The sequence below is a fragment of the Periplaneta americana genome, chromosome 16 (assembly GCF_040183065.1).
Source record: "Periplaneta americana isolate PAMFEO1 chromosome 16, P.americana_PAMFEO1_priV1, whole genome shotgun sequence".
In the NCBI taxonomy this organism is placed as follows: Eukaryota; Metazoa; Arthropoda; class Insecta; order Blattodea; family Blattidae; genus Periplaneta; species Periplaneta americana.
In genome coordinates, this window is record NC_091132.1 from 9,287,762 (window position 1) to 9,307,215 (window position 19,454).

Genomic DNA, 19,454 nt, shown 5'->3' on the forward strand with positions numbered 1-19,454 from the left:
ATCTAGTTTCCCGTAATATAGGCCTATATAGCGTCATGGTAATTATGATAACTAACGTGTCTCTTGTGTCAGTTCTCCTGTTGTTGTTTAGTCAACTGTCCGAAAACAAGTTTGAACCTCATAAGTGACACCAATGAAGCATCACTCATGATGCAATTAAGCCATGATATAATGGTGTAGGGTGGTCAATTCGTTTCCCCCTCTATTGCATACATCGCTGACTTGTAACATATTACACTAATCAGACTTCAGATGAGTATAAACAATTGTTCTCCCTCTGACACAAATCGTCAAGTGAGACGTACATATCAGCCAGAGCCTCAATCAGAGTTGTCAGTTCTTCCTATGAAATGTCTTGTTGCGTCGCAAGCTGCTGACAGTAGTCAGTGGTGCAGTCTACGGTGTGTCTTCCTGTACATACGGTACGGTACGTGTTATAAATTTAGATCGTTTCCAGTTATTCATAATGTTCCTAGAAATTCCTTAGCTATAACATCATAAATATTATATGAAATGGAAATATAAGAATTAGAAATGTATCCTTTCAAGAGGTGGAAAAATTCAAATACCTTGGAGCGACAGTAACAAATATAAACGACACTCGGAGGAAATTGAATAATAAATATGGGAAATGCCTGTTATTATTCGGTTGAGAAGCTTTTGTAATCCAGTCTACTTCAAAAAAGCTGAAAGTTAGAATTTATGAAACAATTATATTGTTGGTTCTTCTGTATGGTTGTGAAACTTGGACTCTGACTTTGAGAGAGGAACAGAGGTTAAGGGTGTTTAAGAATAAGGTGCTTAGGAAAATATTTGGGTGTAAGAGGGATGAAGTTACAAGAGAATGGAGAAAGTTACACAACGCAGAACTGGACGCATTGTATTCTTCACCTGACGTAATTAAGAACATTAAATCCAGACGTTTGAGATGGGCAGGGCATGTAGCACGTATGGGTGAATCCAGAAATGCATAAAGAGTGTTAGTTGAGAGACCGGAGGAAAAAGACCTTTGGGGAGGCCGAGACGTAGATGGGAGGATAATATTAAAATGAATTTCAAGGGAGTGGGATACGATTGTAGAGACTGGAGTAATCTTGCAAAGCATAGGGACCGATGGCGGGTTTATGTGAGGGCGACAAAGAATCTCCGGGTTCCTTAAAAGCCATAAGTAAGTAAGTGAGTTAGTAAGTAAGTAAATATAACTTATTGTAATATGAAGTTTTCGTCTCATTCGTGGTATTCCATGTCTAAGTTTAATAGTCCAATAAAATAAAATGAAATAAACTTTCTGGCTGTAATTTGTTGACACTGTTATGTCCTATAACATCACTAGTGCTGTTATGTTCTGAAGCAACACTATGAGCCACAGCCAATTCTAATGTTTATTAGTAGTTAGGCCATGAACCAATGTACTCGTAACTTGTGTCACCACGCCCAATGATGCCACCTCCCCTCCGTACGGGCATGAGAAAGCCGAAGTTGCTTATAAAACTAGACGTGCTGCTCGGGCTCTGTTAGCAATATCTCTGCATCGAGAGCATCTAAAGACCGGTACGACCACTTGTTTGATTTGTAATCGCGAATTCTGCAATATTAAAGTGATAATAGACACGTACAATAAATTACACATTGAATGAACTATAGTGAAAAATTTGTTGTGAGGTGAGACTAATTTCGGAATGTTGCTTCATATAAAGAGAAAACATATTGCATGCCCTTCATTACTGTTATTATCACAGAACCATACTGTCCATTTATAAACCGAAACGAAAATAAAACATTCAAGCCAACACAACTGGAGTCCCTTGTAAGGCCGCAAGGTGGCGCGTACTGTTTCGGGTTATTGTTTCCTTCAACTTTCCCTCTTGCCATCGTCGGTAATTTCAGGAGTGCTATGCCATACGGATCTGACGCGACCGAAGTCCTGCGAACACTTATCGGTGGTTGCAGCTCACAGGCAGGCGATGGTGACGCATTTGGAAGCGCTGTATCGGCCGGCCGGCGCGGCACAAATCGCAGGAGCAGAGCCGGGCGGGTGGCGCTGGTGATGAACGGCAGAGCGCAGGTCGGTGTCGGGAAGAAGTCTCACAGGCCGTGGTTTATTTTGCTAGCGTCTTGGTTGCCATGATATCTGTTTAGTGAAGCCCACGCCCGGCCGGCTCTGGACTCTCTCTGTTAACTAGCCCATGCGTCCGCCACGGCCGGCTACGTTTATTTCAACGGTTTAGCTTCATTTTTTCTTACGTGTAAATGTTGATCATTGATAGAGCCAAGCATATCCCTATGCTTCTAGAGGCATGTGCGATCCTTTTATGAGACACGATCTGATTTTGAACACAAGAATGTAGAGGAGAAACCAATTTTGACGACATCGTATTGTAGTATCAGTATTGAGTGTTGTACACACTTCAACAAAATATTTCGTCCTCTTAAGACAAAACACGTAGTGTGTGTGTGTATATATATATATATATATATATATATATATATATATATATATATATATATATATATATAAATTCTAAATTATAGACATCAGCTCAAAGAATTTGAGTGACCACAAGGGTCCTGAATACAATAAACATGTACAATAATGTGATGTGACACATTAAAGAAAAAAAAAAGAAAGTTAATTGTTTAAGGCAGGGATATCCAAAATTAACTTTTTCTGGGGAGAGTAATTGTTAAATATAGATAAATAAAGAAGTTGTTGGAGAAGGCGCATTTTAAGTATGACTTCACATACGAGTAAGCTGTTTAATTACAGACAAGTGAGGTGTGCAACGAAACGACGGAGTGACATAATGAACAATTATTAACATCTTCGTAACCGGAATAACCCTTTTGTTTTAATCTCGTTGCTTATGATGACGGAGTGTGACTAGGCAGCGTTTCGCACCGCCTGGTCCCGGCGCCTCTCTTCGCTCTTCACCACAACGCTATTAAGAAATTTAATCATTCGTTATTTGGGTAGCAGGCATGGTACTTGCTTACATCACAGCCATTTCTGAAGAACAGTAAAAAATATGAAACACGGAATTCACGGCGGACTCAGCTTCCAGTGGCAAGGTGTCAAGCAGCACAGCACTCTTCCAAGAAGCGCGTGACATACGACCGCGTCACGCCGCATAACACATCCAGCAAAAAATGACAACATCCCCAAAACTGAATAATTAAAATTAGAAGCGTCGCTGCGTAGTGGTGGGAGCTGCGGCACAGGGCACCAGCGTGCTAGGAATGCTGCTCGAAATCATTCAGACGCACCAGTGTCCGAGATCAGGCTGGTTAGATGATGTAGAGCAGGCATGTCAAAACCCTGCACATTGTGCAGTCGCGCACATTGTGCACTGGTCTGCGTGCAACGTGCAGTTCCTATTCCCCTAACTGGAGGGAGCGAATCGGCTTGGAGGGGAACGCGACAGGGCTGTACAGTACCTATAGTAGCAGATCAGCTTTTGTTTCAGTAATACAGCTCAGTACGGGTGCTCATTGAGCTGTGATTGTGAATGCGTTATGGAAAATAAAGTGAGGAGTCCACAGATATTACGAAGAAGAGAAATCACGAATCATATAACATAACTGTTATGATGTTTTCCTCAGCCAATAGTAATTATTTTAAAATGGAAGGCTTTCATCATATCATGTGGACCTAATAGTGATATGAGAATTTGAATCATATTAGTAAAGTTATCAAAATATGATATTCTCCTGCTCTTATTTCTTAATTAGTACTCTCACGGCAAGACAAACATGAAAATGACGTTGTTTTGGGGTCTGTACTAACACAGCCATCAATGGTTAGACGACTTACAACTTTTATTTGATAAGCTGATAAGTGATGAGAATATAGTGAGTAATACATGTGAGGCTCCTGAGGTTGTAAGGGAAGGAAGAAAGCAACGATTTGTAAGGCGGAAAACCTTTCTGGAAAAATAATACATAATGGCGAATTTTCCACCTCGCGCTACTATATTATCTAATATACTTATGTTAATAAATCTTTAAACCTGACATAAAGAAAATGTCCTCGCTTCACAGCTTGTGAAGTACTCTTTTAACTCAATTCAGTAACGCTCCCAACTTGCTAATACTTGCTCTCAAAGTTTTCCAAATAAATTTAAATTCAAGCTTAATTTATCCAATTTATTAATAATAATGTGAATTTATATTAATATACAGCAAGGAAATGTTTCCAGTGTAAAAGCCTCACAATGTCCTATTGCATGTAATTGGGAGTAAAATATTTTCTTTCTTAGCATTTGTGCACCAATGGTCCCAATAATGCTTGAGGAACAATGAAAGAGTATTACTTTGAAATAATCAATACCTACTACGTAAAATGAAATACTGTGGTCGTTTTTTGTTGTTTCGAAATTACTGCAATATTTATATTTTCTTCAAATACTGTATACAAATCATGTAAATAAATTATTCTTTACAAACGACTGCATTGTGAATTGTAACTGAGTAAGTCTATTGTTTCTTGTGTTAGAATTATTGTCAAATATAGACACTGACAATAATTGTGTTTTTCCTTCTGCTAAATATGTTTATAATGTCCAAATGTCAATTTAATTGAACACTAGAAGCGCAGAATAGATTCTTGTACATCCCTCCCGCTAAGAACTGGAAAGAGCAACACGTGAATGACGCAATCTGCACAGACCGGCGTTCCGCGCACATACACTGCACTTTCAGTGTCTGATTTTTGACATGCCTGTTGTAGGGCCTCAAATGGAGGTGACACACTTTCTTACATCTTGGAATAGTTCTGTTTTGTTATGATGTGAATTATATTTTTGCTTGTAGTTAATATCATTTAACTACATACATAAGTGGAACCATTTACTGTGCAAGAAAGATATACATATATATATATATATATATATATATATATATATATATATATATATGAAATATATTCTGCACCCAAATAAAAATGTAAATTTCGTTTCTTAGATCTCACACGAGAGGCTTTTTTTTTATACAAGATGTCTAAAAAATAGATTGACGAATTAATTGTGGTAGTAGCCGCAAAGTAAAGAAATATGCCAGTGAAAACCTCACAATTCTGTATTAAATATTTTTGAAGTTATCGTTCTGGGAATTTGTTAAAGCCCAGTCTCAATAATGAAAATTAAACAATTTCGAAAAGGCTTAAAGAAGGGAAAAGGTATGCATTATTTGTAGGAAAGGCATTGACGATGTTCTCTTTTTTTCCTATCAGATTATTTCCACTTTTTAAATAGATGAAATGTTGTAAATTGAACTTAACTCAGAGTGATTAGGCAGTGTATGGAGAGCTGTTCTCGGATTCCGTGGCAAGTTACTTGAACAATTCGATGCCAAGTAGTAAACAATTAATCAATTAGTATCTAATACGTATTATGTACACCAACATAGTGTCTATATCACAAATCATGTTTATTTGATATTTCAAGTACTGTTTGAGTTACAAAATTGAAACCTTTTGCTCTTGTACCTTTCTAATTAACATTCCAGAAAATTTTGTCGGTTTATTTCTGAGACACTTTGTATAATCCCTAATGTAAAAAAAAAAAAAAATCCATGGCGCTACAGTCCATGAAGGGCCAAGACCGACCAGCTGGCTGCTGGCCAAAGTCCACATGCCGAAGCAGAGGTGGACGATCATCCAACCAGAATGGCGGTATCGTGTGGTTAGCACGATGATCCCCCTCCCCCCAGCCGTTATAGCTGGTTTGCGAAACCGGATTTTCGCTACCTATCGTAGCTCCCCAAGTGCATCACGATGATGGGTGGGCACCGGTCCCATACACTGGCCGAAATTTCCCTCACGAGGACTCGAACCAGCGCGCATTTCGTAACGTGAGTCCTAGGCAGGATGCCTTAGACTACGACGCCACGGCGCGAGACAATCCCTAATGTAAAGCATTTTATTATTTTGGTGGAAGTGACTTGTAGATACCGAATATGGTGCAAATTTGTCAATAGTGTGAAAGAAATCGCTGCAGACAGAGAGACGGCGTCCTGAATACATTTGTTTTTGTGAAAATATCGACATAGATGTTCTGTACTCCCGTGAGACAGTGGAAGTTAAAATTGTATAGTGGCTATTATCAGACGCCTTAATAGTCTGTAAAGAAGATTGCGAACTGTATGTGGTAATGTCTCCTGAAAATGACTTTTGTTTGGTATGTTTGTAGGTATCGTTGTTGGAAGTGTTTACATACTAGGCTATATTATTTACTTTGATACCAAATTCAACGAAACCTAAATTTGTTAGCAAACTTAATTAGTGTGTTGTGAGGTACGATCTTTAATAAGGGGGTAAGATTTGTGTATACAATACTACTTTAAGAGTACAATTATTTGCTTGAGCAAATGAGAAACATAAATAAACATTAATTTCAATTCAATTTAGTTTATTAAGTCGTAAACAGAGTTGTTGATAGTCTACTATTGCAGCTAGTCTTCATTTGGGAGAAAGCTTAGCCTACTCAAAGATGATGGGCTTTCGAACTCTGACGTGGGCCCTGTTGTGTGACCCAGTTGCTTGAAGTAGACAAGCATAACAGAAGATTCTTGGAATAGCTGATACTGTAAGTTGTGTCGGAACGTTGGCGAATTATATTTTAATACACGGCCACATAAGTCAAAGTTATTATTGAACATCGTTTTGTCTGTAACTATGCATATTTATCCGGCTTGATATTTTGACTGCTCTCATCTTTCCTCGAATTTCTGTCATCTTGTGTCCTCGTTACAGCCTTGAAGTTATGCGTGGTATCGTTGTCTGTGCATAATAAAGACCGAAAGTAGGTGGCCTGCCCGAATTCACAAGCCGTGAGCTAATGTGCTGAAGCGACGATGATGAAATGCTGCTAGTAGGTGGAACAATGCAGGAGTTGGAGTGCAGCGTGCAGGTTGTCTGCGCAGATAGTCGGTGTCGATTGGCTTAATATTGTCAGTATAGCAGAAGGTTTACCAGAATGAATATTGATTCTTACTCGTTGGTTGCGAGCAGCGGACCTGCTCAGAACGAAGGAAATTAAAGTCGGAATTAGTGCTTTCATTGATATTGTGTGGTATCGTCGTCACAGTCAGGTCCGTATTCAAGAATGTCACTTCAACTTCACTTCATCTTGACAGAAATTACGTCATATAAAGTAAAGTAAAAATTCAAATATAAATGATACTCGGAAGGAAATTAAACGCAGAATAAATATGGGGGAAACGTTTGTTATTATTCGTTTGAGAAGTTTTTGTCATCTAGTCTGCTGTCAAAAAATCTGAAAGTTAGAATTTATAAAACAGTTATATTACCGGTTGTTCTGTATGGTTGTGAAACTTGGACTCTCACTTTGAGAGAGAACTAAAGATTAAGGATGTTTGAGAATAAGATGCTTAGGAAAATATTTGGGGCTAAGCGGGATGAAGTTACAGGAGAATGGAGAAAGTTACACAAAATAGAACTGGACGCATTGTATTCTTCACCTGACATAATTAGGAACATTAAATCCAGACATTTGAGATGGACAGGACATATAGCACGTATGGGCGAATCCAGAAATGCATATAGAATGTTAGTTAGGAGGCCGGAGGGAAAAAGACGTTTCGGGAGGCCGAGACATAGATGGGAGGATAATATTAAAATGGATTTGAGGGAGGTGGGGTATGATGATAGAGACTGGATTAATCTTGCACAGGATAGGGACTGATGACGGGCTTATGTGAGGGCGGCAATGAACCTCCGGGTTCCTTAAAAGCCGTAAGTAAGTAAGTAAGTAAAGTAAAGTGCCGGATTCACCTTCAGAGGCAATATATGTCTTTTCCTTGCAGATGAAAATATATAATTTAATTTCTTTTCATATAAGAGAACGGTTACACATGGACTTTAAAAATGCTATTGACTAGGTCGTGATCCAGTGGTATTTGCTATTTTTCATGATTTCTTTTATTTTAGTTAGAAATGCCTCAGAATCTTACTCTGGGGACTTAAGAGTTTCTGGAAATAGTGTCAAAATGATGATTTACTTTCGGAATAAATGGCAGGGAGGTGACATACATACAACATGGACATCAAATTGGTAATTTCGTACACGTATTAAATCTCCCAGCACAAAATGTTATGCTATTCAGGTGGATATTATTTGTGTGAATAAATTTCTCTACTAATTTATTATGAAAGTATTTTTTGGCGGAAATTTTTACATTCTAACTAGTTTTTGCATGCTCTTTAATGAAATAAATTATACTTGTATATACTTCATTAAACTACACTATACAATTAAGCGATATAAATATAAATCATGTTAATAATGCATCATCTCTCAAAGGTGCAGATTTTTGGAACAAAAATCCATTAAATCATGCTTTTATACACGCAGAATACCTTCATATGCTGGGCAGAACGTTGACTGTAACAAGGACTTGCGATCCCGTACCTTTTAATTGTTTCTCCTCGCATTTCGTCGTCTTTCTCTCATCCTTACGTAAGTATACGTTTCTAATTATGATTGCTCACAATTCATTATTATGTGTGTTTATGAGAGATTACATATTTATATTTAAATTTTCGTAATGAATGTACGCGCTTATGGTCATTCTCGTGAAGGATCAAGTTAACTTACCTGGAATTCAATCTTCTGCCCAATAGTGATGCATCGTTGCGCAGCAGCGAAAACACCGTACATATTTTCTTCTTCGGTTCATAAACCATTAATTTATAATTTTTGTCTATCTTTCTTTTAAGCAAAATATACGCTACAGCTGTTTATCCCTTAGGAATGTCTTGTATTCTGTAAGACTAGAGGAACACTTACTGTTTTCTGGTCTATCATCGGAGATGACAGTGACTCGCGCAGTCTTGAAATCCTCTTGTCCCGTGACGCTTTTCGCTTGACATTTGTACAGGCCCTCGTCCTCAGGCCTCATCTTTTGAATTACTAGTGTGGATCGTCTCCTGCGAAACAAGGATAACAATGTGAGAAAATGTGTCAAGCAGTACTCAAGTAATATTAGTAATAGTAACGATAATAATCATAATCATAATACTGCCGCTGTAAGTTAATTGATGTAGCATTGAAACTTACAAAATATTCAGTCCAACAAGATAAAGAAATATCAGACGTGATATTAGTAGTGACCTGAAACATCTGAAAGTAGTGGAAGCTTGACGAATGGTGACTTCTGAGAATGAATCTATTTTAAGAAGCAAATAAAGGTTGTATGAAATATCTTTAATTGTTCAATGAAGAATCTTCTCGAATAAAACACGTATTATTAGGGTGTTCCACGGTAATAAAAGGCTATATAATATACCCGTAGTACACACGTACATATGTCTCAGAGCGTCGAAATTGTTGTCTTGTGGTGTAATAGTATGATTTCATTTTCGGAAATAGCACCTGACATGCAAATAAAGAGGAATTTTTGAGAGGAACTGTATTACTTGGTAGGAATGCTCAGAATCCTGTCTTACGGTCATAATTCAATCTCTGCATTACTTATTGCAATACATATGAGCACAGAGACTAGTGAAGTGCTTTGTATGGAGTGTGGCATTGTATGGGACAGAAACATGGACATTACGACGAAATGAAGAGAAACAAATAGAAGCATTTGAAATGTGGATATGGAAAAGAATGGAGCGTGTGAAGTGGACAGACAGAATAAGAAATGAAGTTGTGTTGCAAAGAATGGGTGAAGAAAGAATGATACTGAAACTGATCAGAAAGAGGAAAAATAATTGGTTGGATCACTGGCTCAGAAAAAACTGCCTACTGAAGGATGCACTGGAAGGAATGGTGGACGGGAGAAGAGTTCGGACACAAGAAGATATCAGATGTTAGACGACATTAAGTTATGTGGATCATTTGCGGAGACTAAGAGGAAGGCAGAAAATAGGAAAGATTGGAGAATTCTGGGTTTGCAGTGAGAGATCTGCCCATGGGCAGAACACATGTGTATGTACTTATGTACGATATGTATACGAGTACAAAGGAACTATGCATCATACAATCATACATGCATACATGCATACATACATACATACATACATACATACATACATACATACATACATACATACATACATACATACATACATACATACATGCATACATACATACATACAGTACACGTAACCGTAGTTATTTGAGAGATATTTCTTCACTCCAAGAACTAACAATGAGTATAAATTTATGTTAATTAGTGTGATCGCCAGTGAAATGGTCACGGTGAAATGTAGAAAAATTCCACTTTCACACTTCAGCATGTTTGTTGAAAATGTCTCTCCTTCTCCTCTTCAAAGTAGCCGTAAAAAATATTTGAAAACATTTTTTGAAGGTTAATTGGATCTCACGACTACAAATACTTATCGGATTGGCTGGTGCGTTTGTTGAACAAGGGACGCGTTGTGCATACTTCGTGTTGAGAACGGAGTGAAGAACGCCAGACATTGTTAGGCTAATTCTTTTTAACTGCACGGGGTGGAATAGTGAATCCAGTACTTCAGACCTGACGTCTGACCTGCGACCCTTTTGAAATTATTGCCATCGTCACATCACCACCACCACCACCACCACCATCATCATCATCATCATCATCATCATCATCTAAGTACTGTACTTCTTGGAGTTCGTTGCGCCCCATCTGTTGTCCGTCCAAGTGTCTGTTTTTGGATCTCACATTCGGTAGCTTTACATTGTCCATTCGATCCACGTGACTTCTCCGGTTTTTAGATTTTATATTTTCATGATGGCTACTTAAAGCCTTGGTTTTTCTGAACCGATGATTGCGAGTTGCGAGTACTACACGAAAGATAGTGAGTTGTTTCTATAACTGCGAGGTGCGAGGTCTGCGTACCTCGTACTTATATAAACCACTCATTATCTCTCGTATAATCCGGATTTTTGCGAAGCGGGCCTCGCACCTCGCAATTCGCATGCGTCGGTTCAGAAAAACCAAGGCTTTAGACTTACCAACCGTGTGTAGAGAATATCCCCGACCTTTCGGCCGGCCTCCCAGTTTTTAAGAGCTTGTATATTGAGCACAAATTGTATGACTACTCTGGTCCCAGCGCACATCATTAGCGACATTCGTTCCTCTTCAGGTAATCTTCTAACAGCAGTATTTTTTCTGTTGTAAAGTTTTCGGTCGTGCTCTTTTCCTTTTTTTAGATTTACATTTAAATATTTACTTCAACTGTGTATTTTCACTAATTTTCATGTACTCAAAGTACTCAAAGCATTTCAGTTTTATTTTAATTTAGTGAAATGTCACTTTAACTTCTATGTCTATTACACTTCTCTGGATTAGTTCTTGAATGTTGCTGTAAGGGTAGGGTAAACCGCAGCACCGGTTCCGAAAAAAAATAATGTCTATTAAAATAACTGTACAAATCTCATGTATTACCTAACGATTGTGTTAACGATATGATTGCTTTGACTTACCAGTAGAAGAATTTCATTGTGGATTCGTTCAGCCCGGAAACTCACCAAGGAAAGTGTCACATGGAACTCACTGGGAACTCAACCTATAAAGGAAGAGAGAAAACTCACCAGGATATGCAACCCAAACTAAGTCACCCTTCAGAGCAGGAGTTTTGTTTCATAGACAAGGAACTCACCAAGGTGAGTGGAACAAAGAACTCACCCAAATCAACGGACAGGGAGTTAAAGTTTGCACTTCCTTGTCCGCTCTTCCTTACTGAGATACCAAGGGATTCAAAGTTCTGAATGCCTTGACTTGGTGAATTCCATGTTGCAGCTACCCCTGTGTCTGAGAGTTGCGTTGGGATGAATTTTTAACCTGGTGAGGTTTCTTACCTCCGTGTCCCTGAGATGTGCTTCAGGTGAGTTCCGAGTCAAACAGGGTCTATGACTTTTTTTCGTTATGTAAGCACGTGGACGGTTTGAAGAATTCGTTGACTAGTCATGATTCTAGTGTGGACAGTTAGAAGCTCACTTAAAATATATGAATGTGCATTGTTAACTCTATTCTATTAAGTTGTCTTCAAACTGTTAAAGTTTCAATATTGCCATTATAAGATTCTAGAAGAATAAGACATTAGGTATTTCCATAGGCGAAGAGAGAACCGTTTCCTTTGGGAGGGGGGCAAAGCAAAACTATAGAATCCCGATATAACGAGATTATGGGGGACATCATTTACCTCCTCCCCCCGTTATAGCTTGACCGTGGTACAGTATATCGGAATATGGTCATTTGATAAGATATTGTAAAATAAAATAAAATTGTAACAAAATACGAGTATACAGACAATTTTACTTTTTTTTCCTTTTGTACAGAGTTGAGGGACCTGAAGGCTTGCACTTCTGCCTGAGGCTTATTGTGCTTACCACTCTTGTTTTGTGAATGATTGGGTAGCCGAACGGCCGCGCTATTGTACAAGTACAGCACACCGCACCATGAACGTAACTCGGGCTATTGTATGGAGGATGATGATATGTGAATTAATGATGGCGAAATGAGCCGAGGTCCAACACCGAAAATTACCCTGCAATTATGCTTCAATTGGTTAAGGAAAAACCCCTACCAAGTAACTTGTCCCAACCAGAATTTGAACCTGGGCCCACTCATTTCATGTCCAAAAGTGCTAACCATTACTCCACAGCGATGGACCAACTTTACATTTATTTTATCTGTTTATTTAAAAAAAGCAAGATATATGATATGTACATTCTAATTATTTTATTTCGTCTTCAAGTTTACACATTAAACCGGGTCACTTTTCTTTTTACTGCATTGTTGTGTAGTATGTTACTTATATTTCTCCAAGTGGCAGCTTTAACCCTGCAGACTTCTAACACATCAGTACAGGCTATTACTAAAAAAACATTACAGTGCTTCTATTCCACAAATGAGGTATAGAAATTCTTATACATTCAGAAATTTAAAATAAATATTATAGTCGAGACACATGATCTGAAGACATTAATTCGTCAATTTAAGCACAGAAACTTAATCATAAACAAAAGCAAGAAAAATCTTTTGAATTCAATATTTTATAATGTTAATAGAAAAAAAAAAAAAGAGTTCGGCCAAGTTTGGGAGAAGGCACTGCCCCCCGTGCCCCCCATAACTTCGCCTATGGTATTTCCCAGTGGAGAGTCACTGAAATCTGTCTCTCTCTCTCTCTCTTGAAATAAGCTTAAGGGTATATGTACGTGAACGGCCGCAATTATTATCAGAAAATTAAGGCAATAAATTTCTAAAATTTTATAAAGAAATGAACTCACAATTTGACAAAAATTATAAGGTATCACAACAAGACTTATCAGAACTTAAATATCTGATAAAATTATAAAAAAGGTTACTACTAATATTTTTAAGAATTCACTTTTTACTTTAAATTAAATTTTCCAAATTTTGAAAATTTTCACACATAATATTTCATAACTCCACAACCATTAGAGATAGAATTCTGAAATTTTCTACACTGATTTAACATGAATTTATGCAAAAGGTAGACTACAATAATGCCCATTTCTTTAATAATAGAAAAATTAGGTCCCAAAAGAGTATGTACATTTTAATATTTTTTTATATAGGACAAATAAAAAATCAATTGTATTAAAATAAACAACTCTGCATGTCTGAGAGTAGTCTACTTTACAGAAATAAATGTTTATTACATCCAGGAAAAATATTAAAGATGTCAGAGAGACCATAACAATGTTATGGTTACCAAATTATATAAGTGCAAAATTTCTTTGTTTTTATTTTTCATACTCTGATAAAAACTGGTTTGAAAAATATTATTTGTAATATTTTTTTATACTTTTATCAGATATTTAAGTTCTAATAAATCTTGTTGTGGTACCTTGTAATTTTTGTCCAATTGTGAGTTAATTTTCTTATAAAATTTTAGAAATTTAGAACCTGCATTTTCTGATAATATTTGTAGTCGTTCACGTACATATACCCTTAAAGCCTTAGTCTCATGCATTACATAGCCATATATCCTTCTGAAGCTACCAAAAAGTAGCGTACGACACGTATTTCAAGTGGGTACGTTGTTGTAGAATAAAGTGAGTATTCGAACTTTTGAAACAATAGTGGCTTTGTGTGCGTGCTTGCTGGATGTTGCGTATTCCATGAGTTATCGTGCCGAGTTGCTGAGCGTAGTCTCCGGCCACATTAAGGCACTGTGTAGGGGTCTGGCGTTGTGTGCCAGAGTCTATATGCGTTGTCTGCGCCTGGTAATTAACACCCGGCGCTGCGATGCCCCATATCAGGCACACGCCCTCCTTAACGTGTCAGCCGCTCAAGCTAAATTTACTGGTAATTTTTGTGACACTTCGAAATAATTGTGCTATTGCTAAAAGAAGTAGGAAGGATGACTGTTGAGAAGTGAATTCCTATTTTGTGCATGCTAATTTTTGAGCCCGAAATTCTTACACAAGAAAATATTTTTTGTAACTGGAACCCAGAATAATAATAATAATAATAATAATAATAATAATAATAATAATAATAATAATAATAATAGACCTTTGGGGAGGCCGAGACATAGATGGGAGGATAATATTAAAATGGATTTGAGGGAGGTGGGATATGATGATAGAGACTGGATTAATCTTGCACAGGATAGGGACCGATGGCGGGCTTATGTGAGGGCGGCAATGAACCTTCGGGTTACTTAAAAGCCATTTATAAGTAAGTAAATAATAATAATAATAATAATAATAATAATAATAATAATTAAATGGCACTCGGGAGGAAATTAAATGCAGAATAAATATGGGAAATGCCTGTTATTATTCGCTTGAGAAGCTTTTGTCATCTAGTCTGCTGTCAAAAAATCTGAAAGTTAGAATTTATAAAACAGTTATATTACCAGTTGTTCTGTATGGTTGTGAAACTTGGACTCTCACTTTGGGAGAGGAACAGAGATTAAGGGTGTTTGAGAATAAGGTTCTTAGGAAAATATTTGGGGCTAAGAGGGATGAAGTTACAAAAGAATGGAGAAAGTTACACAACGCAGAGATGCACGCATTGTATTCTTCACCTGACATAATTAGGAACATTAAATCCAGACGTTTGAGATGGGCAGGGCATGTGGCACGGATGGGCGAATCCAGAAATGCATATAGAGTGTTAGTTGGGAGGCCGGCGGGAAAAAGACCTTTGGGGAGGCCGAGACGTAGATGGGAAGGTAATATAAAAATGGATTTGAGGGAGGTGGGACATGATGGTAGAGACTGGATTAATCTTGCTCAGGATAGGGACCATTGGCGGGCTTATGTGAAGGCGGCAATGAACCTCCGGGTTCCTTAAAAGCCAGTAAGTAAGTAAATAATAATAATAAAATAATAATAATAATAATAATAATAATAATAATAATAATAATAATAGGAGGGAGAAACAACTTATTTGTTGACAATAAGTGAAGTTGCTCCATTTTGGAGATGCAATACAGTCACAGCGTACTAATCAATTAATTCAAATTTAATAATGATGATGATGATAATAATAATAATAATCATCATCATCATCTTCGGATGAGGTTTTTAGTGCTGTTCCTTACCATTCATAAGCTTTGTTTTCTGTCTTATCTTAATGCATTCATTTCTCTTCCCTTAATTTAATGTATTTAAATTCATTTATTGTATTCCATAAAAAAATCTTGCATCAGAATTGTAACTTTGAGATATGAAACGAGTCAAAATTTACACGAAAATATATAATAAATTCATAAGCTGAGTATGAGTAGCCCTATATACCTAGAGATATTTCTGTTCTGAATCTTGTCACTTAACCCTTCAAAGCTTTAAGGAAATTAGTCAGTGCATTGAAGATTGTAATACATGAATACTGCATGGTGACATTTTATGCACACCTGTCATGAACCTTATAGCTTTCTTTTGTAAAAGGAAAATATGCTTAACTTCAGAAGAATTTTCCCAGAATTTTAATCCATAATTCATTATAGAATGAAAGTATGCAAAGTATATCATTTTAAGTGTGTTTATATTGTCAATAAAAGATGAGGATCTTTCTGCATAGCAGACAGAACTCAATTTAGGAGTAGGCCGTAAAGTATGTTTTACAGTTCAAATGATTATCCGATTCCAAGCCAAGAAACTTGTGGTATAGACTTTTTGAGATGTTCCATTTAATCTAATATGGCAAGAAAACTGAGCAATATTATTTGTAACTTACTGTAAATTTTTGATTTGTGTTGTAGGGCTAATTCTAGTCCATTTTATATCAATAAAAATACATAAGCACAAAATATTATATGGGATATATGTTCAAAATAAAAAGTTTCAGATTAAATTAAAACATGACAGCCAGCGATATTTAAATTTCACTGAAAATTCTTCTCATTTCAACTTCAAAATTATTATGAACTAGCCGTACCCGTGCGTTCCGCTGCACCCGTTAGAAATAAATATAAAGTAATTACATAATTAAAATAGGACATTTGATCCAGGGAATATTCGTGTTTGATAGGATAAAAAGTTTATTATGTTACATAATTTAAATTGTATTAAAAAATTAAAATGCGATCATTTTGATCCAGAGACCACTCATTTGGTCATAAAAATTATTTTAGGAAATACAGGAAACGAATGCCTATGAAGTTTTCTGTGCATAAGAAGCTATTTTAATCTTACCTGTCCTCGATTCACTCAGAAGTTACTGTAATAACATTATAGTATTATGTCCATCTAGAGAAACTACACTTTTCAATGGTGAACTAATAATTAATTATACAAATCGGTTAATTTAGCTTCCGATATTACTTCATACAAACACAGAAACATTCTCTGTAGGCTACCGTATGTTTCATAGCTTTCGATTGTTGTTGTCCAAGGCCCCTTATAGACGAAGTGATTTGTTTTTTATTTCATTACACCGCCTTAGATGGCGTTGTTATTGTAATTTTGAAACTCATTTATCTCATTAAATATCAGTTCTATCAAAATTTTGTATAGAATAAAACTTATCGGAAATTATTTTTTAAGAAACTTTTGTTATGTAATATTTTTCATGAAAATTAATAATAAGAGAGGTATTTCGATTTATTTAATTCAAGCTCCCTTATATCCCCCCTTTTAAATAAACTATTTTGAATGCCATATAGCCTAAATTCTAAGTTACAAAGAACTTAATTTATATTCCAATTTTCATATAAATCGGTTCAGCCATTATTGCGTGAAAAGGTAACAAACATCCAGACAGACAGACAAACAAAAATTTCAAAAAAGTGTTTTTTGGTTTCAGGGCGGTTAATTATATATGTTAGGACCAATTTTTTTTGGAAAATCTAAAATTACCAGAAAAATTTCGGCTACAGATTTATTATTAGCAGGGAACGGATTTATATGGACTAAAAATATATGAAATATGTAAATATATATGTAGTTATTTTTACCAAAATATGGAATTAAATATGGATTTTTACCAAAATATGGAATTAAATATGGACTTAAAATTATAAAAAAATGACTATGTACGTTAAATATTGGTACATTTTAATCAAACTAAACAAAAAATATAATGGACGTACCTTATCTTCCAATGTAGTTTCAACAAAACACAATTTTTATTGTCTGTTACCATAACAATAGGTTACAAACATTTCTTTCAAGTGCTGAAAAGTGAATCTTCTTCTATTGTCTCTGAGGATAGATTTATACTGACTAAAAGGGCGTTCGACGTCACAAGAAGTAACTGGTACATAATTCAATTTCACAATGTCTGCTGGGGATAAGTCCAAGTTAATCTTCACTGTTGATTCACCACTCATCACAGCAACAACCTTTTGTAGTTCTTCATATCCAGGGTTTTTTGAAAGTACAGTGTCCACCTTAGCTCTTACTGCATCTGCAACTTTACCTCTACCACGATTCAGTTGTTCCACAGTACTATTTATAATTTCAAAACTTTCAGATAGTGAAAGGTGCCTATTTTGGAGACTTTTGAGCGTTTTTATGATGCATGAAAATGTATGCTGAATGTGAGCTAAGTCATTCTTCACACTTATGTCACAGGTAACTGTTTTCGCAGTATCAATTGAGACTGCATCTTCAGAGTCCAATGCAAGGAGAACATTGTTAATAGAGTCTATATGTTCGGCATAATATTCAACTGCTTCTAGCCATGTACCCCATCTAGTTAAAATTGGCTTTGGTGGCAATGGAATTTCAGGGTACATTTCTTTCAACACGTTAACTCTACTGGGAGCTTTGAGAAATACTTTTTTCACTGATGAAATCAACAAATCTACTTTAGGGAAATTGTCTCTGACCACTTCTGCCACACGATGAAATGCATGCGCCACACAAGTAAAATGAGTCAATTTAGGATATACAACAGATAATGCTTGTCCAGCTTTGACCATATAAGGGGCAGCATCGCTAATAAAGAATAACACATTATCGTACATAATACCCTTTGGCCACAGGATACCCATAGCTTCGTTGAACAGTTTAACTATAGTTTTGTTATTGCACTTTTCTAGAACATCACAATGTAAAAGAATTCGTTCAGAATATTGTTCACTTAACAAACCGATAACTACATTACCAACAAGTCTACCTTCTTTGTCGGGAGTCTCATCAATGGAAACCCAAATTGAACTATCTTTAATTTCATCCCTTATCTTCTGTATTGTCTCATCGTAGATGGATGGAGCATGCGTCTTTCTAAGTGTTGACTCATCCGGGATTGTATGTTGAGTATATTTTTCAAGGAATTCCCTGAAGACCTTATTCTTTAGTTTGTAGAGAGGAATATCAGCAGAGATGAGAGAACGGCACAGGTCGATGTTAAACTCAGATCTTACATTCGATGTTGTTGGTTGTGTTAAAAACAATTGTCTCTGCTTGGAATTTAGTTGTTTGTTGGCCTGATGTTTACTAGTTGTAATGTGTTGTTGCACCAGGAACTTTTGTGTAGATGATACTGCACACTGACACAAATTACAAAATAATATTTTATTGTCAGTTGATAAACCATCTTCTTTAAATTCTGAAATGTAACTTGTTAGTTTTGATTTTAAATTGACTGAATGACGTACTTTTGACATATTTACCGTCTTTATAGTATGATTTACAAAACTGAACCTATGTGTACTCTGACTGGCATTTAACTGTTGAGCTGCACAACTGAAGTCTGTTAAAAATTTTAAATTAAATTAATACAGTTTTGTAACTTACTTTCCCATTGTTGATAGGACTGCTAATTTTCAAATAACTCTGATGTTAAAGGGATTACTGAACATGTGTTTAAATCTCTATTGTTGAAATGTATTTTTAAAAGTTAATGGAATTTTGTTTTGTTTTATTGTTAAACCTAATATAATATGGACTGCTTTATATGAAATATGGAAAATATATGGAAATTAACGAAAATATGTACTAAACTCTAAAATATGGAAAAATATGGAAAATAAAAGTAGGATTTTTCAACCCTACACATTGTGAAACATAAAGATAATG

At 36.1% G+C, this 19,454-nt stretch overlaps 2 protein-coding genes across 15 annotated transcripts in view; one reads left to right on the forward strand and one right to left on the reverse strand.

Annotated features, from left to right (window-relative positions):
- Window positions 1-19,454, forward strand: part of Atg10 (Autophagy-related 10) — a 656,137-nt gene that overhangs the window by 113,244 nt on the left and 523,439 nt on the right. The gene's annotated exons all lie outside the window — the stretch shown is intronic.
- The window catches only part of LOC138691226 (protein vein-like), a 411,186-nt gene that overhangs the window by 92,038 nt on the left and 299,694 nt on the right, over window positions 1-19,454 (reverse strand). For all 11 annotated transcript variants that reach the window (XR_011329772.1, XR_011329774.1, XR_011329773.1 and 8 more), the window contains exon 3: window positions 8,805-8,944. Coding sequence is in view for 8 of the 11 variants with exons in the window: in XM_069813027.1 (XP_069669128.1) it covers window positions 8,805-8,944 (140 nt within the window). In the remaining 3 variants the exon portion in view is untranslated. The remainder of the gene's footprint in view (window positions 1-8,804; window positions 8,945-19,454) is intronic.